This window comes from Nannospalax galili, unplaced genomic scaffold, assembly GCF_000622305.1.
Source record: "Nannospalax galili isolate Female #2095 unplaced genomic scaffold, S.galili_v1.0 scaffold1245, whole genome shotgun sequence".
Lineage (NCBI taxonomy): Eukaryota > Metazoa > Chordata > Mammalia > Rodentia > Spalacidae > Nannospalax > Nannospalax galili.
In genome coordinates this window covers 226605-253380 of record NW_008354009.1, presented here as the reverse complement: position 1 = coordinate 253380, position 26776 = coordinate 226605, and the positions used below count along the sequence as shown (strand labels likewise).

The following is a 26776-nucleotide window of genomic DNA, read 5'->3' as shown; positions in this document are numbered from 1 at the left end:
CCCTGGAACTGGAGTTACGGACAGTTGTTAGCTGCCATGTGGGTGCTGGGATTTGAACCCGGGTCTTCTGCAAGAACAGTCAGTGTTCTTAACCACTGAGCCATCTCTCCAGCCCTGGTTTTCTAACCTTTTCATTAAAAGTTTTAAGGGGAAAAAAGGCAGAAGGCCAACTTGAAACATCACATTTTAAAAAAATATTCTGTTTTCATTATAAAGATGTTCTCAATCCCAATAGGAAGAAGCCATGGAATCTCACCCCAGAATATGAGGTTTTTGTGTATTTAGCCTCCACAGTATGACTGTGGCAGTGACACTGGTGCTGTCACTTCACACAGCTGTAAAATAGCATTTTTATGATTCTGGATCCAAATTATTTTCCCCAGTTTACTGTTTGTTTGCAAGCAGGTTTTTCATTATACTATGTAAACTTCAAAATTATGTTCTTTAAGTTTGCTTTGGAATAATTTTGGACATACAGTAAAGTTGCAAAGATGCCTCAGAAAATTCTTAGATACCTGATGACCCAGTTTCATGGAAACTAATATTTATATACAATGGTACATTTGTTCAAACTGAAGAATTAACACTAGCACATTTCTGTTAACTACAGATTTTTGTACTAAATCCTTTATCTGTTCCAGGATCTAATCAAAGACAGCATTGCAACCAGCATAGCCATCATGTTCGATAGCTGCATAAGAACCAAATTTGCTTAAATATAGAAGCTAGGAAAAGCTGATGTTCTACAAGTACAAAGGAGAAGTGCTAGAGGCAAGGAGAGCAAGGCCTGGAACAGGGCCGGGAACAGACAGGCAGGCTGGGTAAGGGTTAGGTGTTACAGCACAGCAGGCTGGGTAAGGGTTAGGTGTTACAGCACAGCAGGCTGGGTAAGGGTTAGGAGCTACAGCACAGCAGGCTGGGTAAGGGTTAGGAGCTACAGCACAGCAGGCTGGGTAAGGGTTAGGTGCTACAGCACAGCAGGCTGGGTAAGGGTTAGGTGCTACAGCACAGCAGGCTGGGTAAGGGTTAGGTGTTACAGCACAGCAGGCTGGGTAAGGGTTAGGAGCTACAGCACAGCAGGCTGGGTAAGGGTTAGGTGTTACAGCACAGCAGGCTGGGTAAGGGTTAGGAGCTACAGCACAGCAGGCTGGGTAAGGGTTAGGTGGTACAGCACAGCAGGCTGGGTAAGGGTTAGGAGCTACAGCACAGCAGGCTGGGTAAGGGTTAGGAGCTACAGCACAGCAGGCTGGGTAAGGGTTAGGTGCTACAGCACAGCAGGCTGGGTAAGGGTTAGGTGCTACAGCACAGCAGGCTGGGTAAGGGTTAGGTGTTACAGCACAGCAGGGTGATTAGAGCTTACAGTTTATTGCAAATCTTATCCGGAATACAATAAATTGGAAGTTTTATGACACAAATAAGTGTTCCAGTGGTGGTGCTTGCTTATGTCCCAGTGCTGGGGATGCCAAAAAGCAGGAGGATCACAAGTTTCAAGCCCCCTGATCTACACAGTGAAAACATCTTTAAAAAAAAAAAAATGGGCTGGAGAGATGGCTCAACAGTTCAGAACACTGGTTGTTCTTGCAGGAGACCTGGGTTCGATTCCCAGCACCCACATGGCAGCTAACAACTGGACAGCCTCTTCTGCCCTCCACGGGCATTGCATGGCATGGGTGCACTTACCTACATGCAGGCAATACACATAAAAATATAAAAATAAAAATATTTTTTAAAAACTTTATTTTAATCATTGACCTACAGTTGTCCATATTTATGGGATGCAGTTATAATTTGAGTACAATGTGTAATGATCAAATCTGAGTAATTAGCATTTCCTTCTGCTTTTTTAAAACAAAGACCATGGCCACATTCACAGCAGAAATAACTGTTCTCGCTGTAAATATTTAATCAGTAGGTGGTTAACTTTAGTACTAAAAACTTGCCCAGGGGCTCTTTGAAAACAGGCTGCTTACCTCAACCACTCGTATGTCAGCTGTGTAACATGCCAAGGCCTTGCACTTTCCACACAGCAGTTTCTTATTTTCTCTGTCAGGGACAGGTTGTGGTTTGTGTTGACTATCTCTGGTTAATTTTTCATCGGTCTGTATACAGCGAACCTACGTACCAAAAGAAAGGTCTCATAAATGAGTACAACTATTAGCACGCACACACACACACACACACACACCTGCCACTCAATGCGCAACTCCCATAAGCATACAATACTTATATTATTTAGTCTGTAAAAATAAATTTCATATTTTCTTTGTTTCTCCTAACTCTTTCTTAATCTATGTTAACTGTAGCCTCCAAATGGTCTTTCAGTTACTAACTCAGACATGCCCATAAAATCATCATGTGGGCTGTGCTTTCTACTTCACTGGTTGGCAGAACTTGAAAAATCCTTCACAAATAGACACACAGTCTGAATGTTTCAAGCAAAAGCCAAAGGAATGGAACAGGAGGGGAGCAACCCTCCCACTGTCTGAAATCTTCCTCCCTTCGACCATGGACGATATTGCTGAATCCCGGTATAGTTCAAAGTACACATCCTCGAAGTCCACATCAGGCAGCTGTATTCTAAGTCAAAATGTAGGCTTTGGCTGAGTACAGTAAGAACCATGGCCATTACATTCCAACCAAATACAAGACTATGACGAGTGGAGAGGAATCAGACCATCCAGAAGCCCTAGGATGCCAGGAGTAACACAATGGTGGGTTCCCTGGGTTTCTGTTCATCTGATATGTTCAGACTTGGAGCTGAGGAAGGTGACATCCTGAAATGCCCATGGGTGGAGACAAAGTTCAGTGCCTGAATGACTAGGACTTAACATGTATGGCTGAATACATGAGGTTCGGTGAGGGGATGGGGGCAGCATGGATGGGGGAGGAGGGTCTAAATTTGATTAAAAACTGTTGTATGAAATTATAAAACATGTACATATATATGTATACATATATATATAAAGAAAAAAAGTGTCCTTTGAGAGTCTAAAGTTTTAAACAATAGCTGCTCTGCTCCCCCACCCTGTGGTCCAACCCCCTGTGCCAGCACAGGCCAAGAGGGAACCTGGATTTCTACCTTATAGAGCTGTAATTGGGCCTCATTTAGCAGGATGGAGGTGGGATCGCCAGGCCTCTGGATAGGTAACATTTTCCCACACACACTTGCCCACGTAAGTGTCTGTAAGACCATGTGGGGAGATAGAATTCTCACCTCCACCCAGTAGTGACAAGTAGGCTGCTCCACTTTGCTCATCTCAACAGAGGCTGAACTAAAACCCTGATGTCGCTCCACAGACAGTGATGAGAAAGCAGCCCACTTCCTGGCCAGAGCCAAGTCAGAGGCAAGCAAATGCAGAAGTCCTTTCAGGTACCTTTTGTTGCTGTGGCAAAACACCATGACCCAAAGCAACTTACAGAACAGTTTATTTTGGCTTATGGTTCCAGAGGGAGAGTCCATAATGGCAGGGGAGGCAGCAATGGGCATTGGAGGTGAAGCTGAGGACTCATCTTCAGCCATGCAGGAAGCACAGGATGAAAGGGAAGTGGGGTGAGACTGCAGACTCTCAGCCACCCCCAGTGACATCCTTCCTCCAGCAAGGCTCCATGTCCTAAACAAGCCATAACCTCCCCAAACAAGTCTACCAACTGGGACCAAGTGTTCAAGTACCTGAGCCTGTGAGGGACAGTTCTCATTCAAACCACCACAGCGAAATAAGGTTCAGAGTCAAACAAGAATGTTTCAAACATCACTGTTCATACCATGAAACAGGAAGACCTCAAATTGAATGGAAAAGTGACAACCAAAGGATTCTAACACTGAAATGATGAGATGTTTGAATGATGTGGCAAGGATTTTTAACAGCCATAATAAAGATGCTTCAATAAACAAATATGTTTGAATTATGAAAAAATACAAAAGTTCACAATGACCAGAGTTAAAAGTTCACAGTACACTGGAGGGGACCAAAGAGCAACTGTGAACTGAAAAAATAAAATAGAACAAGTGAATAAATGCCAACTGAACAACAAAAAGAAAACAGATTGGAAAAAACAAATAGAATCTCAGGGTCATGTAGGGGGAAAAAAATCTTAACATTTATGTCATTGGAGTCCAGAAAGTAAAGAATAGGATTTAGAAAGTCAAATAATGGATGAACAATTCTGAAATGTAACAAGCAACATAATCTCTGGGAAGCCAAACAAACCCCACACTGGATCAAACAAAGAAATTCACTCTAAGGTGCATTAAAATTAAACTTCTGGGAGAAGAAAAAAATCTTGACAGGAGCCAGAGAAAAATGAACACCTTGTCAGGCGTTGTGCTGCGTGCCTTTAATCCAGCAGAGGAACCCTGTGAGATCGAGGCCAGCCTGGTCTACAGCGTGAGTCCGGCCAGCTGGGGCTACTCCTCAGAAACCACACAGGCCACAGTCACAAGGGGGTTGTACAATTACTCCTCAGATGTTAAGGAACTGTCACCCTAGAACCCTTTGCCCATCAAATCTTTCAAAAAATTAAGGGGAAATCAAAGCATTCTCAGAAGAAGGAAACTAGAGTCTGCTTGCCATCGCATCTACCCTACAATGAATGACTCTCTGGATGTGTAACAATCCCATCTAAAATTTTTTTTTGTCTTTGTAAGTAAAATGGGGAGAAGGGTGGTGGTACCCGGGTGTGGTAGTATATACCTACAATCCTAGCACTTGGGAGGTAGAGATAGGAGGATCAAGTGTTCAAGGTCATCCTCAGCTACATAAGTGAGTTTGAAGCCACCTTGAGCTCTACTGAGATCTCTGTCTCAAAAAGAAAAGGTGTGTGGGGTTATGTTCCTGTTTTCAAGACAGGGTTTCACTACTGTGAAACCATTATGTACTTCATTATTTCCTTTGGATAAATTTCTAGAATAGAAATTTAGGGTTACATGATAATATATTTCTTTATGAGACATTTTAGTATTAGCTTCTTGTTTTTAAGATAGGAACCTAATCACTACTTCAGGAAGGCCAGAGATTGGGGGAATGTGATAGAAAAGAGTAAAGATGTAAACTTTCCCCTTAGGTATCCAATTATTTTTTCAATCACATATCTTATATATTAAAATTCAATTAAATAATCTCAAGTATCTTAAATGTAATATTAACAATAGCTATAAAGCCTAATAAGTTAACGCTATTACTACCGTATTTAAAACTTTATATTTTAAGTAAAGATCAGTAAAGATGTTCAATCAAAATAGTACATCAGTAGCACAGTACCCCCCACACACACACACACATACACAAATGGAAGGCAATTCTCTCCTTCCACTTTGTGGGTTCTGGGGATCAAACTTAGGTCATCAGGCTTGGTAGTAAGTGCCCCCCAACCCCCACCCCAGCAAACAGGTAGAGAAAGTAACTGGAGCCCTGACTGCATACAACTGTGTAGACATTCTTCATTCAAAAGGAGTTTTCAAGTCCTATCTTGGCCCCATAAGGAAGGGAAAACAGGCTTCTTCAATTTGATTTCAGATTATACTTTATGGCATTTATAACCAGAACTACTCTAAATACCCTCTTTACCTTAGTTCTCAGCATGAACTCTACCATATACTGCTTCCATCATGGAGATGAGTTCTTAGATACCCCTGGACTATACCTGGCAAGCTGCTGTAGTAACCAAAGAATTCCCTAGGGCACAGCACTCTAGAGATGGTGGTACATAGGGCAATGGACAGCATAGCTGGGGTGCTGGAGAAGAAGGGTACAGCCTTCCAGAAAACTGCTCTCTAAAGTTCCCAACATCTTCCTTCCCTTCCTCCCATTAAAGCCTATTGAAGGACTCAAGTGTTTAAATCCAACACCAGAGACCTCGTTAAGTGGCACAAGAGGGGATAAGGTTTCACCTCAAGAACCATATTCCTTTTAAGTTGCATACTAAGTGATGGGGTTTGTGGCATTTCACACGTCTGTCATTACACTTCATTCTTATTCATCCCCTCCTCCACTGAGCCCTCCTATCACCAAGTTCCCCCATAACTCCTCTTGCTGGTCCCCTTTCTCACCCCCATAGAGTCCTCTGCTTTCATATCGCATGAATTCCATCCCTCTCATCCTATCCTGGCCCTTGAAACAGAACAAACAGGCTGGTCACCAAGACTCGGCCTTCCAGCTGCCTCCAAATGACCAGCAGGCACTAAGACCTGGCGATCCTCAGCCAAGTTCCCTCTTTCATACATCTGGTCGTGTTCTAACGTGGACCTTAGGCGAAACTCTAATGCTAAGGCACCCTAACTCAGCAGATAGTTAACCCAGTTTTCTTCTTACCCGACTCCTGGTCCAGGTAGCCTCCACAAAAGCACATCTACCTGTGGTCTCACCGTCGCCTTCCCCAATGGACTCCCTATACTGTTTCTATCCCATGGGAGTATAAGTTATGCCATGTTTATTAAAACTCAGTATAGTCATCCTCTTGGCACAGTGGCAGCACAACAGCCTCATAAAACTCAATATGATTTTAAAGTCTTACTTTAGTCTACAAAATGGGAAGATGGGTTAGCAAAAAGCAAACTATCAGTAAGCTTAAAAAACAAATCAAAGCTTTCTCTCATTAAAAATATGAAGGCATGGTGGTGCACACCTTTAATCCCAGCACTCAGGAAGAAGAGGTAGGCAGATCTCACATTAAAGCCAGCCTGGTCTACATAGTGAATTTCAGGCCAGCTGGGGCTACAGGGAGACCCTGTCTCAAAAATCCAAAAACAAAATAGAAAACTTTAGGAAGTTTGTTTTAAAGTGAGTAAACATTGACATAAAGTTGTAATTTTGTCCAAAAATACGGACAATTGTTTTAGATCATTGTTTCTTGGTGCCTTTTCTAGCATAGATATTGTAACTTTTTAAGATTATGCCCACTATGGAGCTAGTCTACTGAGTGGTGGAGTTGATCTTCACAATCAAACTATGCTTCAAGATATAAACTAGCAACAGTATTTTTTAAGTACAAATTTTATTTCAGGTGCTTTGGAAGCAAGACACACCTGTCATTTTATCCTCACAGCTGTCCAGGAGGTTAAAAAACATTATTTTCTCAACTTTGCAAACAAGAAGTTTAATACTTTAAAAGATAGAGTAGGGGCTGGGGAGATAACTCAGTGGATAAAGTGCCCACCATATAAGCATGGGACCTGAGTTTGAACCCCTGGAGCCCATGTGAAGCCAGGCAAAACAGCATGTTTCTCTAACCCCAGTACCGGCAGTTCAGGGGTGGGGACTCAGAGACCAAAGAATCCCCAGAGCTCTCTGGCAGGCCAGTCTAGCCAAAATGCCAAGCTCCAGGGTCAGTGAGAGACTATGTCTCAAAAACAGAATACAAGATACCTAACGTCAACCTCAGCTTCCACACATACATGTATGGGTGAGCACACCCATACAAACACTTGGACACACACACACATACACCATAAACATACACATAATAACCACAATAATAATAAGAAATCAGAGTATCTGCCTGAGGTCATACTGTAAGTGACAGAATAGGGATTCAAATTACGGACTTTAGGAAAAGAACTGTTCCCTAGTCCTGCAAGATTCAATGCTTCCAAAGTGCTGAGGTGAAAAATCTCTGTAAAGGGTCTGGAGAAAGTGTGTAAGCACATGTGCACACTTGCTTGCCTCTGTTTCTTGACCTCCAATCTGATTCGATGCTGCTGTGTTATGGGGGAAATTACAATACAATGAAGGTCATTGCCTCACTGCTGAAAGCTGATCTGAAAAATTTTTTAATTTATGGGAAACTATTATAATTCTAAATTACTTATAAAATGTTTAGATGTACTCAATGCACATATCCAGTGTGTGTACACTTGATTTCCATATACACAATACACTTAATTTTTGCAACAGGCTGATCTGAATAAGCACTCCATTCCAGGCTTTAACAGTGTCTGCGGTGGCCTAGGAGCTGCTCTCTGAGAACATTGAATGGCAGAGAGATTTGACAAAGTAGAGCTGTGTCTTGTAATGTCAGGTTGTATGTAGTCCGCAGCATAAACTCAGTTTACCTTTTAGGTCTGAAAACAGGTTGTCAGTTATTACCCTGAATAAATTATATTTTTATCTCATTGACACTTGAAAACAATAAATTTAATGCTCACTGCAGGACAGAAGCTTAAACAGAATTTCATTGCACGGATCAAACATTCTGAGCTACATAATAAAAGGTAGCCCAGTGCAGCGGCACACACCTGCAATCCCAGCATTTAAAGGTGTCTTAGCACAAGGGTGAGGAGCTCAAGATCGCCCTCAAATATGCAGCACATTGAAGTTCAAGGCAGCCTGAGCTACTCGAGGCCTTGTCTCAAAAAAAAAACATGAATACATGCATGCATGCACACAGACGTGCACATGTACACACACCACACACGTACACATACACATGTGTACACATGCATATATCAAAGGTACCAACCACACTCGCTTCTTATTTCTGTCAGATTCTACAGGAGTGACACGGAGGAAAAGACTCACTGTTTCTGCAAATTTCATCTCATCCCACATCTGAAGTCTTGAAATGGATTCATTCATCATTTTTTCCTTGAACACGTTCACGTTTTCTTTCTCAATCACATCAGCATTACTGGTCAGAAGGAAGCATTTGCTGCCTCTCGCTCTTCCTCTGCCTGTCAGAAAGCATTTGTGTTTTGGATGTAAAACTCTGATGTTATACAAGAGTAAGCACACACAAGGTTAGAAGGGTTCCTAGAACTCAACTTTGGCTCACTGAATTCTACTTTCTAGGAACTGCTCTGTCAAGAGTAGACTCAAATGCAGGTCCCAACCGCATGTTACATATACAGATAAAGCAGAAGTCCACCTTGGGCTAGCTCTCTCAGGGTCTCCAGTGACACAGTGTGGTTGGGCAGCCATATTATCTGAAACACCCATTTGAAGATAATCTAACATGAGCCCTCAGTAACGACTCTTTGAGCATTCAAAGATGAATAATGAACAGATCCTCCCGCCAGAGCTTTTAGGTAATGTGGAGAGAGGTTTGCAACCACAGGAAACAGGTAGAAAATAATAAGTGCTATTGCAAAGACAGATATAAAGGGTGACACACATTCCACCAGATTATTCTCATGGATGAATCAGGTGATGTGCAGTGGAGGAAGGGGAGAAGGAAAATGAAAAGCAGCTCTCCATGAGTGATTCCTTCAACAAGCAACGAACAAAGTCAAGTAAATGAGAAGATTGAGGACTCGACCAGAATGCTCAGACCAGAGTGCTCACAGATGTTGCTCAGGAAGGTGATGTGGTAGGTGTTCCTTTGGAAACAAAGGGAAACGGAGGAAAACTCTTGTCCACATGAGACCAAAGGGCTCTGGAATACAGGGAGCCACCAGCCCCCTTGAAAGGTCACTTTCTGACTGCCAAAGCCTCAGCTTTAGCAGATAGTGTCCTTTCATAAATATAATGCTAAGCAAGCAAGCATATCATTCTGAAGAAGAATCACAACTGTGGCAAGACTATAACCTCCCAATCCTGACCAAGTAAGTCAGCTTTTGAACCAACCCCAGAGTCCACTGTGCCATCAATCACATATTTATATAGTTCAGTAAAGGGGAAAGGACAAAGATACCACAAGCCGGCAAAAGGGGAACCAGGTAGGAATGATGTCAGAGCTGCTCTCACCTCGGGTTTGGATCATTTTGATGACATTGCCCACATATTCATACAGGATGACCAGATTGCACTGAGCAATGTCAATGCCTTCATCAGCAACCGAGGTGGCAATCAGAATATTATCTCCACTGGCTCTGAATGTTTCCAGTGCACACTTCTGTGCTGGGTGTGTCATTCCTGTGTCAGATAAGGAGGATGCTGTTCAATTCACTAACGAGAGGACTCTCCCCTTGAAAAACTAGCTACGAATCATGGAGCATTTCTACATGCTGCATGCTCTGGTGGGTGCTTTGACGTCATGATCTCCCAGCAGTGCTAGGCAGTGCGATCCATTCCTATGCCTTTTTTTTTGTTTGTTTGTTTGTTTGTTTTGTTTTGTTTTTGCTTGTTTATTACTGTTGTATAGCTGACATCTTTATAGCCACTACCTCATTAGAACTTCACACACTCTTTGAGATAACAGTGTTGACTCTTTGTAGATAGGCTTAACTCTAGGACCCCGTGTGTGCTATTGGGGTATTTGTTCCCCACTTGTTCTCTAAGAATTGTTCTCTGCCAGACCCTCAGGGATGAAACTCTAGAGTGATGCAGTTCTACTGTGACTATCTTTCACCAAGCTGTTTCCTACTCTTGGATGGGGCTCGTGGCTAAATTCTCACTCGGCATACAGACAGAAGTGATACGCGTCTCTTCCAAACCTGAGTCCTAAAAACTGTCCATACTCAGTTCTCCTCATCAGTGGTCTAAGATGGGTTAGAGTAAAGGATCCAGAGACCCCAGGGTCCTTAAAGAGAAGTACATAGAGCAAAGCCCCCAACTTACCTACCTTCACATAGACAGCAATGTAAGTAAACAGTAACCTTTCTTGTGTTATGCCCTTGGGAACTTAAAGGATTAAGTCACTCTTATTTGTACAGACACTGTTTCCTTGGCTACAGCTACAGGGTTGAAATCAGCACTTAACCATGTAGGGCTCCCTTGGAACCTAAACTTGGTGTATGGAGACAGGTTGTAGACTAATAAGGTCTAAAGTTGTGAGAGAAGTAGAGGATGTAACTTATAAAGGGAAAGGAGTGAAACCAGGTGACTTTCCAGTTAAACTGTTACGAGCCCAAGTGCATGCCCTGGTCATGGGCTCTACACAGCACTGATCATCTCTGCAGCTGGACCCCTCTACTTTGAATAGCCTAAGTGGATTGCTGTTAACTGGGGTGAAAAACAAGGCCTGGACTAAGACAGCCACACACTGGAAGGCTGAACTCAAATGTTCTGAATATGGAGTGAAGCTGGGGAGTGTTCAGGTGATCATGGCAACACCCAAAATGGAGTTTTAATGGACACATTTATGTTCAGACTTTAGGGGTCCCAAAGACCTACATACATTGAATATGGCCTTCTGATTTCTAATTAATTCTTCATAGAGAAAACCCAACCCAAGCAGAAGGAGACTATCTTGCTCTCCTTTACCTGGCTGGCAGTCAGATCCCAGTTTGTAGATGACCTTTCCAGGTTTAGGAAATAAATATATATGTGTATATATATATTTCATATATATGTATCTATAACTTGCCTTTTCTTTACTCTGTTAAAGATATATGCATCTAAAGTTACATATGTTCCTTTTGAATTCACATACTCTCAAAACCAAAAGTCAAACAACTGAAATATACTATTAAAAGGATCTGTATGCAGCCAATAACTAAAATCTAATATATATTGAGTCTTGCCATGTGTCAGGCATTGTCTTAAATTGGTTTTCTGTATAGGCTGGATAGTAAATATGTTGGGTGTCATAAACCTTGCTGTCATAACAATTCACCACTGCCATTATGGCACAAAAGGAGCCTGGAAAGTACATGAATGAGCATGCCTGGGTTCCAACAGAAACCATTTTATAGACACTTCAATTTGAAATTCACACACATATATCTTAAAATATTTTTTTAAACCATTTAGGAAATGTAAAGGTGGGGCTGGAGAGATGGCTCAGGACCCGGGTCCTCTGCAAGAGCAGTGAGTGCTCTTGACTGCTGAGCCATCTCTCCAGCCCCTCTAAACTGTTCTTGATGTTCCCTTCCTGATAACTGCCCTCCAATCATATTTGCATTGCCAGCCACACTGCCTAAGTCAATTCATTTTTAAGAAATCTCTGTGTACTCTATACACATACACACTACATATACGTAGTCTCCTAGCAGTTTTATTTCTACTGATGATCTCTGACTGATAGAAGCATTAAAAAGTTCTGAATAAGGACGTGGTGGCGCACGCCTTTAACCCAGCACCCGGGAGGCAGAGGCAGGCGGATCTCTGTGAGTTCAAGGTCAGCCTGGTCTAATAGTGAGTTCCAGGACAGCTGGGGCTACAGGGAGACCCTGTCTCAAAAGACCAAAAAAAAAAAAGGTTATGAATATGGAATAGTGTATGTACATAGTATACTAAATCTAATTCATTATACGTAAGTACCTGTTGCCTGGTTTGTTTTGCCACGTCCAGTCAATATGCCAGGCTTTAGAAAACTGAGTGCAGAATTTTCTTCAATCCATTTCTTTAAAGCCTAAAATGAAAGCAATAATCAGCTGAGCAGTATTTGTAAACTTGAAACCTTCTTTAAATTTTAAAGTTATTAAATTGAATTTATTTAATTAAAGTTATTAATTCAATATTGAAATATCTACAAAAAGAAAACTTGTGAATATACAGATATATTTCAGACTGATAAACCTTAAATTCCATGCAATAATTAATTCTAGTGGTATAGAATTCTGTGGTTTATTACGGTTTAATTTCTGAGCTATTTTAAGCAATTAAATATGGTTCAGAATAGTGGGTACAAAGAATAAGTGAATTCAGAGATGGGCATGGTGGTGCATGCCTTTAATCCCAGCACTTGCAAGGAAGAGGCAGGAGGGGGTCTGTGAGATTAAGGCTAGTATGGTCTACAGAGTGAGTTCCAGCAGGCCAGCTATGGCTATAGGGAGACCCTGTCACACACAAAAAAAATAAAATAAAATAAAATAAAGTGAATTCAGCGAGGTTTTCAAGATGCAAGATCAATATGTGTCAATCAGTTCTACACCTACATATTAACAATAGAAAACTGCAATTTGAAAATCTGTGTATGTATGTGTATGTGTAGGGGTGTATGTGTGCATGCATGTGTGTGTTGAGGGGTACACATGCATGTGTGTCAGCCTCAGATGTTGTTACTTAGGAACTGTCCATTTTTTCTTTTATGAGACACAGTCTCTCATTGAACTTGGGGATTGCCAATTAGGCTAGGCTGACTGGCTAAGGAGACCCGAAAATCTGCATATCTCGTCTCCCCAGTGCTAGGATTACAAGCAAGCACCAGCATGCCCAGCTATTCACATGGGTGCTAGGGATCAAACTCAGGTCCTCATGCCTGAGCAGCAACTACTTACCAACTGAACTATCTTCCTAGCCCACAACTTGAAAATATTTTAAAGTACAATTTCACAATGGCATCAGAAAACAAGCACAAACATATGCTCAATCCCTATACTAAAAATGACAAAGCACCGATAAAAAAAGACAGCATGATGGGAAGTCTTGAAAGACCTCCACCTCCTACATTCTAAGCCTTGTGTAATTCCCCTCCCCTGAGTATAAAATGACAGTGCTGAAACAGTAAGTCACACATATTCAAAAGAAAAAAAGAAATTATTCAACCATACTTCCCAGTTCATGTAACAATTCAAAAACTTTTAGATGACAACAGAGAAAATCTCTGTGACCTTAAGTAAGCAAAGATATACCATGGACAAAAGGCAGAAAAAACTGGTAAACTAGTTTTAAAACTTCCACGACACAGGGGATGCGGCTGAGGAATTAAAGAGCAAGCAACAGGCTAGAAAAATATTTACAAGACACACATCCCCACAGAGGACCCGCTTTGGTCAGATACAAAAATATTCAAAATCCAATAATAAGATGATAACCCAATTTTTTCCCCAAAGCTGTGGATAAAACTCTTGCGTGTTAGGCAAGTGCTTAGCCACTGAGCTATGTCCAATAATCCAATTTAAAACTGGTTTAAAAATCTGAATAAATACCCCCTATGAAAGATGATAACTAATAGGCATATAACAGATATTCAGTCATACTTATTAAATGCAAATCAAAATCTATGTAACGGTTAGAAGTTAAATTTTGACTGACAGTCTTAGAAAGGATGAAGTGTCCATTCTATGGTACCAAGACGATTAAGACAGTGAGGTATTAGTGCAAGAATAAACAAACAGGTAATCAAAGCAGACCCACACATGTATGGACAGTCAGTGAAGAAAGGACAGCCTTTTCAATAAAGTAGGGCCGATCTGTTGCACACATAAAAGCTTACATCGACAAGTGCTCTGGTTTTCACGAAAAGGATGGTTTTTGTCTCTGGATTTAAGTGGTACTCTTCTTGTAAGATCAAGTAGAGGTCTTTGAGTTTAGGATTCTCATTGCTGGGATCCACGGATACCTTTTCTAGCTCCTCCAGCTTTTCTGCAAATCGGGAACATTTTATAAAAGGCCGATAAATTTTAAAAATATAGAACAAACCATGATCTTTGCTTCAAACCATTAACATCTCAGTTATTTACCAGAATTTTCTGAGTAATAACCAAGAAATTAAATTGGTACATCCTTTTAGAAAGGTAAACAGTATAAAGTTTACATATTCTTTGATGCAGTGATTCTCCATCTAGGAATTTGACACACGGTTACATCTAGAAAACTGTGAAGATTCCAAGGATACTCAGTGAGACTGTTCAGAATATAAAGGATACATAGAAAACACCCTAAATGCTGAGTAATGGAAAGTCAGTTCAATAGATCACAGGCTGTATGTTTCATATGAATACCATGTGGTTGTTAAAGAATATTAGGTATATGGAAAAAGATCTATATGGAAAAGACTATACATTTGATATAAATACAATGTGGTTGCTAAAATTAAAGATATATAAATTGCAATTATTTTAAGTTAAAAACCAAAGTATAGAACATTGTGCCCTGTATCATTCTGTCCTATCATCACACACACACACACACACACACACACACACACACACACACAATGACAGTGTACTAGAAATTGATTATATCAGACTATGACAGTCAATTATTAACCTCTTGAGACTTGTGTGACCTGGTTTTAAATACAATCATTATTAAAAATTTGATTCTCTAACTTTGTAACTCAGTGGCTTATATTAAAAACAAATGTAATAAATAGACCACATTCACTGTTTCTTAATTATTTTATTATATTTTATTATTTATGCTCTTGAGTTGCTATATGTGTATATGTATGTACCTGTTGCATACAAACAGTAAAAATATTAGAGAACAGTGTGTTACTGTTCATCTTTTTTGTAGTAGTTCAATCAGATGGTGGTGGTTTGCAGTCAGTTATAGGGAAATCAACATAATGCTTGCTTGATCCTTTGTTGACAGTCTAGACTTGTGATTTTATCAATTCTGTTTTATCAATCATATATCAATGCAAAAATGCTTTCCCAGTATTTGAAAAATATAATCTAACTCAGCAAAAAGCTGCTCCAATCGTTGAGAAGCAAGTGAGCTTCAACACACATCTCTGTTTTTCACTTTCTTACTCCTAGCATTAAGGCACAAAGGCCCCAACGCCACATCAAAACTAGATTTGTTTGGTAGCTGCAATGGTTGGTTGGCTATAAGGGTCCTGCAAAAATCACCAGAAGCATTCTGTGAGACACAAAGGGCTAAAAGAAATTTACAGAAAAGAATCTTTTGTTTATTATTTATAACTTGTGTGCTGTATCCCCATATAAGAAAAATTTATAATAAAATTACATACATATAGGTATACATTTTCCCCAGGGAGCTGTCAAGTGTTTATCAACATGCACATTACTGGTTACACATATGTGTAGTAAATACGTCAGTATAGGTGAAAAAAAAAAAGTACTAACAGTGATTGCCTTTAGGAAAAGTATTTCTTACTATCTTTCCATGTTTTTGGTAGTAATGTGAGGCATTTTTCTCATTCTGTAGAAATCTATATAATGCTTAATCTTCTTAATATCATTAGAACGCATTTTGGTGTTTGAAAGTTAAACAGAACGCCCCTATCTATAACCATGTTGGAAGTACCTGTTTCAAACCCTACTGCTTTTCCTTTGTCCAAATAAAAAGTGGGATAAGCAACAGAATGCTTCCATTGGTGTTGGATTCCATCGTCAAACACTCCTATGTTTTTGTTTGGTTGGCATTAGGGCTTTTGCTTTGATTTGTCTGTAATACTAGGGATTGATGTCAAAGTTTTATGAATGCTAAGCTCCTGCTCTACCACTAAGCTACTTCACAGCCCCAAAGTACAATATCTCAAACCCAGGATAACAGCCTGGGCATCAGCTACTGTACAGATGCTGAGTGTGATGTCCTATGCATGCTGTCTTTCCAGTCACTGGACTCCAGTGGCTTCCACCTCTGAAAACACCCCTCACCTTCAAACCTCCGAGTAAGATCTTGCTCAGTCTCATCAAATGCAGCTGCTCGGACATCCTGGAAGAAGTGTTTTAGGTAATTCAGAGCATCTTTCATCTGGGCATCCTCACTGATTATGAGAGCGTCATTATATTTCTGTTTAAAAGGAAAAGTGCATTTCAATGTTTCCAATGCTTTTATACTCACTATACAGAAGTTCAATCAGCTGTACTTAGCAAGGAATTAGTTCAAAGAAAATATTTCTCTTATAATCCAATTGAGTTTTTAAAGGTTCTATAATAAAACTTCTTAACCAAATGCTGGTTTCTTTTTCTCTCAATTAGCTAGAAATATTAATTAGGTAGAAACACTTTGGATTCTAGAATTCTACCTTGGAAAAGGAGAAAAAGCATATCACAAGACACAAAAGCAAATCAACATTTGACATTTGCCTGCATCATAATTCAGGCATTCATTCACCTTAAGTTTCCAAGTCAGAACTGAACTGCACATGTGCCTGGCAGAAAAATGGCCTTCACCATGTACAGCAAAAGGCCATGGCGGGCATTAGAATCCCACAACAATATACCATTGGATATATTTTTAAATAGTTTTCATGGCATAGCAAGCAGAGGCGAGGTTGTTACTGGTATTCCTTCCTTCCAGGTTAACCCACTTTACAAGTTCTAAGTATGTGGCTTTACTGAAAGTAAGACCACACGTGTGTCAGGACAAGGCAACAGGAGCCACTGATTACATTTCAAAGATGGCGGTCACTGAGCACATATCTAAATGGTGCTGTTTCATCATCACCCAGCTATCTCCAAAGCCATCATCACTCAGCTTTCTGGAAAGCCAGAGCATGGCATAGACTCAGACCCTGTGTTTTGGTCTCTGTTTCAGTCTCGTTGACTCACTGCTAAATTTCAGAAAACAAACAAGGCTGATGCTGAGGGGACAATGTCTAGACTTTGCTTCATATGAATTCTCTGTAAAGATCCCTAAATTCATGGTCAGGCTGAGAAGCCGATGCTCTCTGAGCTGCCACAGTGCAGTTCCCCGGGAGGTACCAGGACCAAGGTATGCATGCCTTCAGAGAAGCCACGTACCCGCAAATGTGACGTGTACAGAAACAGCGCTTTACAGATCCTGCTCTCTTCTTCTTTGTCTGGCATCCGAAACACCATGCACGCTTTATGAACGGCAACGATCCACTGTTCATATTTCTGGGTGCCAAATTCTCTATTTTGAATTTGAAATAACATTCCTAGAGATTAAAAAAGTTTTTTCAATCACTTAAGGTTCTAACAAGCCTCCCCTAATTTTCTTTCTCACTCTTTCTAAATAGAATATTTCTCCTGAAATAATCTGGGTTTGTATATGTATGTATATGTATGTCTCCATATATTAACGCATATAATGATTATGTACAGAGTACTATATATCAAAAAAATCAAAAGTTCTTTACATTCATAATTTCATTTAATTTTTATAGCTTCATGAGGTGTTTTTAAAATGAAGATATGGAAGTTCAAATAAACAATTTACCCAAAGTCACACCTTAGTATGTGTAGGGAGGGCAGTAATTCAACCTCAGATGTGTGATGTCCAAGCTCTACAGGTTTAATAAGCCAACAACAAAAGCAGCTCAGAAGTAAAATAATGGACTTGAAAACAAAACAACTTTAAAAATGAAGCTGCAGTAAGAAAAATAAGTCTCAAAAGAGTTTCAGGATATATAGAGGATATATAAAGACGGGAGAGTCCAGACTCAAATCTGCCTATTTGGTTTGCTCTGACGCCAAGCTACCTGATCTCCAGAGCAGCATCCGCAATCCTAACCACAGAGCAGAACCTTAATAGATGTGTGCTATGGATGTATCTGCACGTGCACAGTGAAGCTAAGCCTTCAAACATAGACAGTCTGCAGTGGTCCAGGCTCTAAGCAGGATGCTGGGTGGGGGGCTAAAAAGATGAAGCAGGAACAGCCAGGTCTGTTTTTAAGCAACTAGGTCTATTAGTTTATTATCAGTTTCCTGGGGCTTCTTGTCATAAGCACAGTATAGTAAAGTTCAAAGACAAGAACTACATTATGGGTCTCCCTTCATCCATCCATTTTCAATAAGAGAACATAGGAAGGTACCCAGCAAGTAGCAAGGCCTTGCTTCTTCCCCTAAGCACTCATTCACACACACAGGGTCTCTCTATGTAGCCCAGGCTAGCCTCAAACTCTAGCTCACAAGATACGCTTCTTTCCAAGTTCTGATGCAAAGGAGGCAGCCAGCAATAAAGTAGAAAAACCATCAGGCATTTACTGAACTTGGGTCTGTGTAAAAATAACCTAAGCTATTCAAAAATGAGTAAGTGACAGGATTGGGGCTGGGAAAAGGGTGTGTGTAGGATAGCTAAGATGAGAACAATAAAAACACAGAAATTCACATTACCCTACCACTATCTGCCCATTCCTCTGCCACTTTAGTCAGACCTGTTGTCATCCTGTTCCTGAACCATCTGAGCGCCTCCTAACTGGTCTCTTTACCTCTTGCCTGTTTTCTCCAGTCCATTCCCCACCAAGTAGCTAAGAGGGTTTCCAAAATTGTAGATGAGAATGCATACTATGCCATTAATGGAAAGCCTTTGGAGGATTCATTTAGCCAAACTCTTCCCCTAGTATTATGGTTTAGATACAATTTAAGTGTCTTCCAAATACTCATGTGTCAAAAAGATGGATCCTCTGTACAGTGAGGATAAGAGGTGGGGGCATTTTTCAGAGTGGAGACTAGTGAGAGAACATGAGGTCATTTTAGGCTTTGGTCTTAGAAGGGATTAGTGTGGCTCTCATGGAACCCCAGAGGTGATGCACATCTCAAGAGGAAGCAGGTGGTTGAAGGCTAGTCTACTCTATATACTGAGACCCTATCTCAAAAAAAAAAAAAAAAAAAGAAATGGAAGTGAATTTGGAAGATAATTTAAATATAGTATTCTTAGGTGTGCATGTTCAGATGGATCTGCTTTGGATCTGCAAATGGAAAAAGGTTGAGAGAGAAAAAGTTCTTCTGATTTAGAAGAATAACCTAGAATCAAGACGTCAGCATCTAGGCCAGGTGGCTCATGCCTGTATCCTAGCACTCAGTTTGACTACTGCAAGTTCAAAGCCAGCCTGGTCTACAGAGCAAGTTCAAGGCCATCCAGGGATACACAGCAAGACCTTGTCTCAGAAAAGACCATGAATGGATGGGAATGTGTCAGCCCATATCAGGATATAGTCTTGTCCTTGAGCTAAAAAGACACTAATAAACAATATATGATTATTCCCAAGTGGAGGGGACACCAAAACTGAGATTTATTTCACTGAGTTAGTACAGACTTACCAAGTTCCGCAGAGACATTCTTTGCCAGGTGCTCAGTCTCCTTCATCAGCTGAGATATGATGGACTTAAATGTGTTGGTGGTTCGTGATTCCACTTTCCTGGAAACTAGAGCCGTCAAAGGAAAGTGAGCAGTTTGGGGGAGCACACGTCATATGCAGACATTTCCAAATCTTTCTCTGCCTTTGTTATGTCCTCTGAAAAGCCAGAGGTATGAAGCTCACTAGTAAGTGGTTCAAATCACACAACAAATGCTCCAAAGCTTTGCAACAGCTCCATGCTGCTTCCTGCATTGGTTCAAACATTTGTCTTGCATGATCTATGTCTAGCCCGGCTTCTCACTCTGGCTTTCCTGTCACCTCTGCTCAGGCAGGTCTGTTTTCCTCTTGGTTGTGCAAATGCCATAGTCCAGCTGTATTTCTGTGCTTCCCTGTTCTCCTTCCACACACGCCCCAGCCCCAAAGTATCACATGAGAGTTCTGCAATGCAGGTACAGGCCAGGTACCACGGAGCAAGGGGAGAGGAATATCAGTTTCTCAGGTGGAGGCAGTGTTGTAAAATAGTCATGGGAGAAGGAAGGAGGAAGCAGAAGTCAGGCACAGAGGTCAGCATGGACAGAAGCCTCGAGAGAAAGCATGGAACACATTTGCAGAGCCAGAGGAGCACAAGGCACCTGGGTTTACAGGATGCAGAAGATGAAGCTCAGAAGGCCGGAGGAATCATTTTATAAAGATATGCACAGGTGGGGGCTGGAGAGCTGGCTCAGCGGTTACGAACACTGGCTGTTCTTGCAGAAGACCCTGGTTCGAATCCCAGCACCCACATGGCAGCTAACAACTTACATAGAGAGACCCTGTCTCAAAATACAAACAAATCAATAAAATTTACAAAATAAGATTTCTGGAGCTGGAGTGATGACTCAGAAGAACACCAGTTGCTCTTGCAGAGGACCTGGGTTCAGTTCCCAGCACTTACAAGGTGGTTAACAACTGTCCATAACTCCAGTTCCAGGGGAACTGATGGCCCCTTCTGTCCTCCATTGGACATTGCATGACATGGGTCACTTAACCTACATGCAGGCAATACACTCATACACAAAAAATAAAAATAATAAATAATTTTTTAAAAAAAGATATGCACAAGCATTGCTAGAAAGAACAGACACCTTCTTTACTCTCTCCACAGGTAACTCTCAAAAAGGAACAAACCATGTCCCTCCCATTCCATGTGCTTGCTCTGCCTTTCACACACATGATCTTATGCTCCGTGCAAGAAAAGGCCACGTGTCATTCTATACCTCTCTCTTCCTTCCGTGCTAGTTAGTGAAACCAACAAACACCTTCCAGCCAATCTTATTTTAACACATTCTGGTCTTTTGAGGAGAGTTATAATAAATTCAGATCATTTTGACCACAACTATCAGATACACATCTAAAGAATGGTTAACTTCCGTGTATCCGCCCAGGCATGGCGCTGGACCAGTCTCTAGCTACAAACGTTGCATTTCCTCATTTCTCATCACCTCCGTCACACTGTTGCTAGGCCCATGGAAGGATTTCAGAGACAAAGAGCAGGAACGTGTGTTCTTTTGGGGCACATCTGAGGTTCACCCAGCTCTTAGAAGAAGAGGTCGATTAGTGAGTGGAAAAGATCAGAAATGTGATTGTTTCTGAAGTTTGGAATTAAATATGTTTTACCAAACAGATATAGGGTCACAGTTCATCCAACGTCCCTGAAGCAGAAGTAGGAGAATGTTACAAAATCCCAAGCGACCTGCTGCCGGATGCTGCTTACTTTTCTCAGGTTTGTAAACAACCTGCTCCAGCTCTTCCACGTTGTGTCTGACTGTGGCTATCACGGAGGCATCAAGGGCAGCACAGAGTCTGCAGATGTGAAACATGGCTTCCTCTACGGTTTTGGCATCTCCAACACCAACAGAGGCAGTCAGCCCAACGACCTGTAAGGAGCATGCTGACGTTTGCTTTCTGATTTTCTCTATGACATTGCAAACAGAAAGGTCCTGTCAGGCACAGCACTAATTGAATCTCATCAGCTAGATACTGATCAGCGTGTGAACAGAGAGGAAACCCAGGCAGGCTTCTTTCTCTCTTCTTATCCCTGTATCGCCTATGATGAGGAGAACATCATACTAAAAAGGGAAAGGAATAGCTTCTGTCCTTCAATACATCTATGTCACATTCATTATGTGCGCCTGGAAAGCATCTTCAGCAATCTGTAAAGTCAGGAAAGTCATTTATAGTAACTTCCTCCAATAACCACCCAGTAATTATTGAACGGCTAACTCACCGAAAAGGAAGTTAGTTAACACCAACAATGTTTGAGAAGTGTAAGTTGTGCGTTCCATACTACGTTTGCTTTAACCTGTACTTCCTAAATAAATAATTATTATAGCCAAAGAGTTTCATACAATTCATGGTTTACAACCTCATTTGCGCTCCCGATATGCCAAGGAATCCTCTAGTGTATCCATCTCACTTCTTGCCCCATCACAAACCTCCATCCTCCCAGCCCCCACTCCCATTTCTATACGGATAATTTTCAGCAAACCATCTACTTCACCTATGATCAAGAATTTATATGCCAAGAATTCCCTTTCTTTCCTGTCCCACCTAAGAACCACTCTCTGAAGTGACTCTTCTCACGTGATCAGATGTGGTGCAGCTTGTCTCCTGGCCTAATCCTTTGACTTGCTATCCACACCCGGAGGTCTCCGGGACATCGATATTACAGCAGCTCTACCACTCATTCTGCCTGTCCCATTCTGACTCGTCTACTGTTATTCCCTACCTCACACCCAACACTGAGGCGAGACAGGCATTTTAAAATCCAGCACATACCATGGTCTTTCATACCTTTGTGCCTCTGGACACACAGCACCCTCTTACTAGAAACCATGCAGTTATCCACCTGGCAAAGTCCTGTGACTTTCTGCCTAATCTACTTTCTATTAGGTCTTGCCTTACTTTTATAGCACACATAGGTGCACTTTCAGTTGTGTTCCAGCTCTACTCTTTACCTGTCTCGACAGCATGTCACATGACAAAAAACTGTGACAGCATTATTAAGTATCTTAGCTCCCTGTGCAAATTTAGCTGTTTGAGAGCCAGGACCATATATTTTATATAGGGTATCCCAGTTCCTCAAACAGTGCCCAAGGCACATGAAAGTCCAAGATACATAAAGTTGGCCCTCCATATCCACAAGGTATATATTTGTACATTCAAACAACCATGGATCAAAAATATTTTTTTAGAGAAAAACCTCATAGGCATTAAACATACACAAATTTTCCTCATCATTATTCCCCGAACAATATAGTGTAACAACTATTTACATAAAATTTACATTATACTATGCATTATAAGTAATCTAGAAATGATTTAAAGTACTTAGGAGGAAGTATGTAGAATTTATATGAACGTAATATCATCTTATATAAATGTCTTAAGTATCCTAGATTTTAGAAACTGAGGATGGAGCCTAGAACTAAGCTACCTTGGATACCAAGGGACAACTATTTATTGAATGAATAAATGAAGCAATCAGTCAAAATTGTTCCATGAGTTATACAAACAGACTTAGAACCTGATACGGGCAACCTCAAATGTGACCACAGAGTAACTAAATAGGACGTAGGACGTTTCTGAGAAATCCCTCTGACGACGTACCTGGGGCAGTGGGTCTGCTGAGCCTCCAAGTTTCTGATCAAGGTAACTGAACATGATCTGGTTGTAAGGGTGGTGTTTATTGGTGTTATGGCATTCATCAAATACCATCAAAGTAAAGACAGACACTGACGGAATGGTTCCATTTTTAAGATTGTTCACAAGAATCTGCGGTGTTAGGATGATGATGTCATTGTTCTCGATCGTGTGTTGCACAGGGATACTGTCAGCGTTTGCTCCAGAAATGCCCGCCACTCTGTACCTGAGAAATGACAGAAATTTCCTATTACCAACCATGATGCGAGCAAGGAAACAAAGATGAGATTCTAGACCAGAGCAGCAGTTCACAAAGTTCTCCTCAGTGCAGAAAGAATACATCTTAGGCTAGTGAAGGTCGTCACACAGAGCGACACACAGAGAAGAGATCAGTGAGTACAAGTCAGTAATGACTGGTCACAGCATGTTATTCTTTCAAATCATGAAGGGAAATGAGCTCTTAAAACAGAATATCAAATGAGGTATAAAGTCTAAGAATGATCAACATATCATTTAAATGTCACATTTGCCCATCAAGCCATTTACTCTGTATAGATCAATGAAAAGATTTTAATCCATGAAGAAATTACATCTAGATTATCTAAAAGCCAAATCTAAAATTATTTTTATTTTACATGTATGGAGTATTTTGCTTGCATGTATGTAGGTGCACCCATATTGTGTAATGCCCTCGTAGGCCAGAGAGGGCATCAAATCCCATGGAACTTAAGTTAAGGATGGTTGTGAGCCACCATGTGAATCCAGGCCTTCTGCAAAAGCAGCTAGTGCTTTTAGCCACTGAACCATCTCTCCTTTCCAGGTATTTTTTTTTTTAATCATAGCTTTTAAAGACACAAAATATCGGGGGTTGGAGAGATGGCTCAGTGGTTAAGAGCACCAGTTGCTCTTGCAGAGGGACCCATTTTCGATTCCCAGCATCCAAATGGTGGCTAACAACTGTCCCTAACTCCAGTTCCAGGAGATCCAATGCCGTCTTCTGACCCCCAGCATTGCATGATACAGGTGCACTTACATACATGCAGGCAATACATTCATACACATAAAATAAAAATAATAAAATATTTTTGAAAATTTAAAACACAAAACAACCAGACAAGATGGTGCACACCCATAATTCCAGCACTTGGGAAGTAGAAGTAAGAAAATCAGAGATTCTAGGCTGGCCTCAGCTACATAATGAGTTGGAGGCCACCCTGGGCTACATGAAACTGTCTTAACAAAAACAGAAACAAAAGCCAAATAAAACATATTTGTTATATGAAACTAGAAACAAAAGTTGGGGTGACTATAATGCTTACCCAAGTCTTTCAAAATATCTTGAGAACACGTTTGCCTGCTGCTCGTACACGGGGATGTGATTAGCAAAAAAGACAATCTTTCCTTGCCGTCCATGTGAAAATTGTTTCAGATGATGCTCACAAATGAGGAGTGACACAAAGGTTTTCCCACAGCCTTTATTTAAAGAAAAGAACATAACCACTGTTGGGTGTTCCTCAAAATGGTATTTATTTTTGCTCCTCTAACACCATTGAAATAGAAATAAACCAATCATTTAGATGGACTGATAGCAGCAGAGTTTACACTATGGCTAAAAATTATCAAGCTACTTCCTAGGTACCGTGCATTCGAACAGCCAGAACCAAAATCAAGCTTAAAACATCTTGAGACAATTAATAGGACAGTTTTCCCAATGGCAAATGGAACAAGAAGAGTCTTTAACTTCCTCATTTTATCACAGTACCCAACAAAAGAAAAAACAAGCAAAGAGAGAAATTCTGTAAGCTATGGACTGTAAACTATGACTTACCAGTAGGAGCACATATTATTGTGTTTTTCCCTTTCTTAGCAGGCAGAGCAAGCTCTACTTGGTAATTTCTTGGTTTCAATGGGCTATATGAGTTATTAAAAGGCACTTCTACAATACAAAAGGAACAAAATGACCAAACAGTTAGTGCTCAGAGGAACTACAGCATGACTACAGTTCTGCGGACCTAAGTTCTGATTCTAGGAACAAGGGCCCTGTTTAAAGGGTTTGGAATCTTGCTCTTAGTAATTGTTCTGCCTCCTCAATTGGTTTGAAGAACATACTTTTCTCTCAGTGACAAAGCATCAATAGCAAGAAAGAGGCAGACACAGCAAATTCTTTCTTAGTCATGGACACTTGATAAAGAAAAAGGAAAGCAAGAATGACCTAATTTAGGATATTGCCACATGGAACAAAGTACTGACAACTCCCTCCAGGATGCCTGAAGAATACCAGGCTGTTAATTCCGGATTCTCCAAGCAGCTTCCCAGTGAAGAGGAAGCATGTTGTGTGTCTCTTCAGACTCCCAAATGATATTTTCTTTCAACATAATCAGAAGGTTTAAGAAAATAATCAGAGGCTTTATCTGAATAGCAGGTAATCATACAAAAAAGTTTGGAGTCAGAAAAGACTTTGGAAACCACCTGTGACTGTAACCTCCTTATTGTAAAGAAAGGCAGGATTTCTAAGGAGTTAAGAAAATAAACTTTGCTTAAAAGACATGTAAGGATCTTCATGTCGGCAACCCATATTCATTTTACTCCAGAATGACAGAAACCTAGAACCATTCAGTTGCAGAAGTAATGTATAAGATCTTTTTTTGTTGTTCCGTTATCCTAAAAATCACATTTTTCTCTTAACACTACTTATTATTTATTTTAATTTCCTTCCTGATAGTCTTTTGTAAATAACTTTTTATTATGGCACTTTATACAACCAGGAGTTCTCTTTATCACGAAAGGAAGTGTCAAAAAACATTAGGAGGCTTCCTGGGAAGACAGCACACCTGTATGGCACCACAGGGAAAAGGAGAGGATGCCATTACTCTTGGAGGATGGCAGCCCTCCTTGAGCTCTCCTGTAGAAAGTGCAGGCTGGATCTCAGCCAGGCATGCTACACATCTCATCTATACACCTGAACAGCCTTCAGGGCAGTCCGGGGAGCTTGGAAGGGAGCTGAGCAGGAGGCTCATAAACAGAAGTATTCTTCCGAAGAGCAAGGCTGTAAGAGTTTCATAGAAACTGCAGTTCTTCACCTTTCAGATGAAGACTTGTACACACATTCTTTACAACAAGATTTTAAAAAGAGGGTAATCAATCAAGCAACAGAAACCAGAAAGAAGACAATAGCATCTCTAATTAGAAGCATCTATTTCTACACAAATTCTCTTTCTGGTCTTCATTTTCCTCTTAAAACCCTTTTCAAAATGCTACACTGCACTGGAGAAGCATCGATATGGAAAACAAGCGGGGTGGGGTACCTGAAGGTAGAAGGGAATTCGCACTAAAGTTCTGGCTCTCTGGCTCTTCCTGTATGAAAATCTGTATGTTGGATATTTCCATTCCATCATCTTCAACAGCTTTAGCTTCAATATTTCTTATACCTTTGTGAGACAAAAAACAACTTAGAACCTTAATAGAACTTGATTATGTTTTTAGTTGTGAAAGCCCCACATCATAGCACTAAAAACTCTAAATTTCCATTAAGAGCCCTTAC

The 26776-nt window shown here is 40.7% G+C and overlaps 1 protein-coding gene across 2 annotated transcripts in view; it reads right to left on the bottom strand.

The window, feature by feature from the left end:
- Ddx58 (DExD/H-box helicase 58) overlaps window positions 1-26776 on the bottom strand; it is a 45031-nt gene that overhangs the window by 2356 nt on the left and 15899 nt on the right. For both annotated transcript variants that reach the window (XM_008851090.3, XM_017802705.2), the window contains exons 5-17: window positions 26541-26663; window positions 25064-25171; window positions 24555-24708; window positions 23203-23461; window positions 21308-21470; window positions 19517-19621; window positions 17255-17412; window positions 16166-16301; window positions 14032-14180; window positions 12135-12225; window positions 9678-9845; window positions 8514-8665; window positions 1971-2114 (exon numbers count right to left, since the gene is read on the bottom strand). In XM_008851090.3, the coding sequence (XP_008849312.1) occupies window positions 1971-2114; window positions 8514-8665; window positions 9678-9845; window positions 12135-12225; window positions 14032-14180; window positions 16166-16301; window positions 17255-17412; window positions 19517-19621; window positions 21308-21470; window positions 23203-23461; window positions 24555-24708; window positions 25064-25171; window positions 26541-26663 (1910 nt within the window). The remainder of the gene's footprint in view (window positions 1-1970; window positions 2115-8513; window positions 8666-9677; window positions 9846-12134; window positions 12226-14031; window positions 14181-16165; window positions 16302-17254; window positions 17413-19516; window positions 19622-21307; window positions 21471-23202; window positions 23462-24554; window positions 24709-25063; window positions 25172-26540; window positions 26664-26776) is intronic.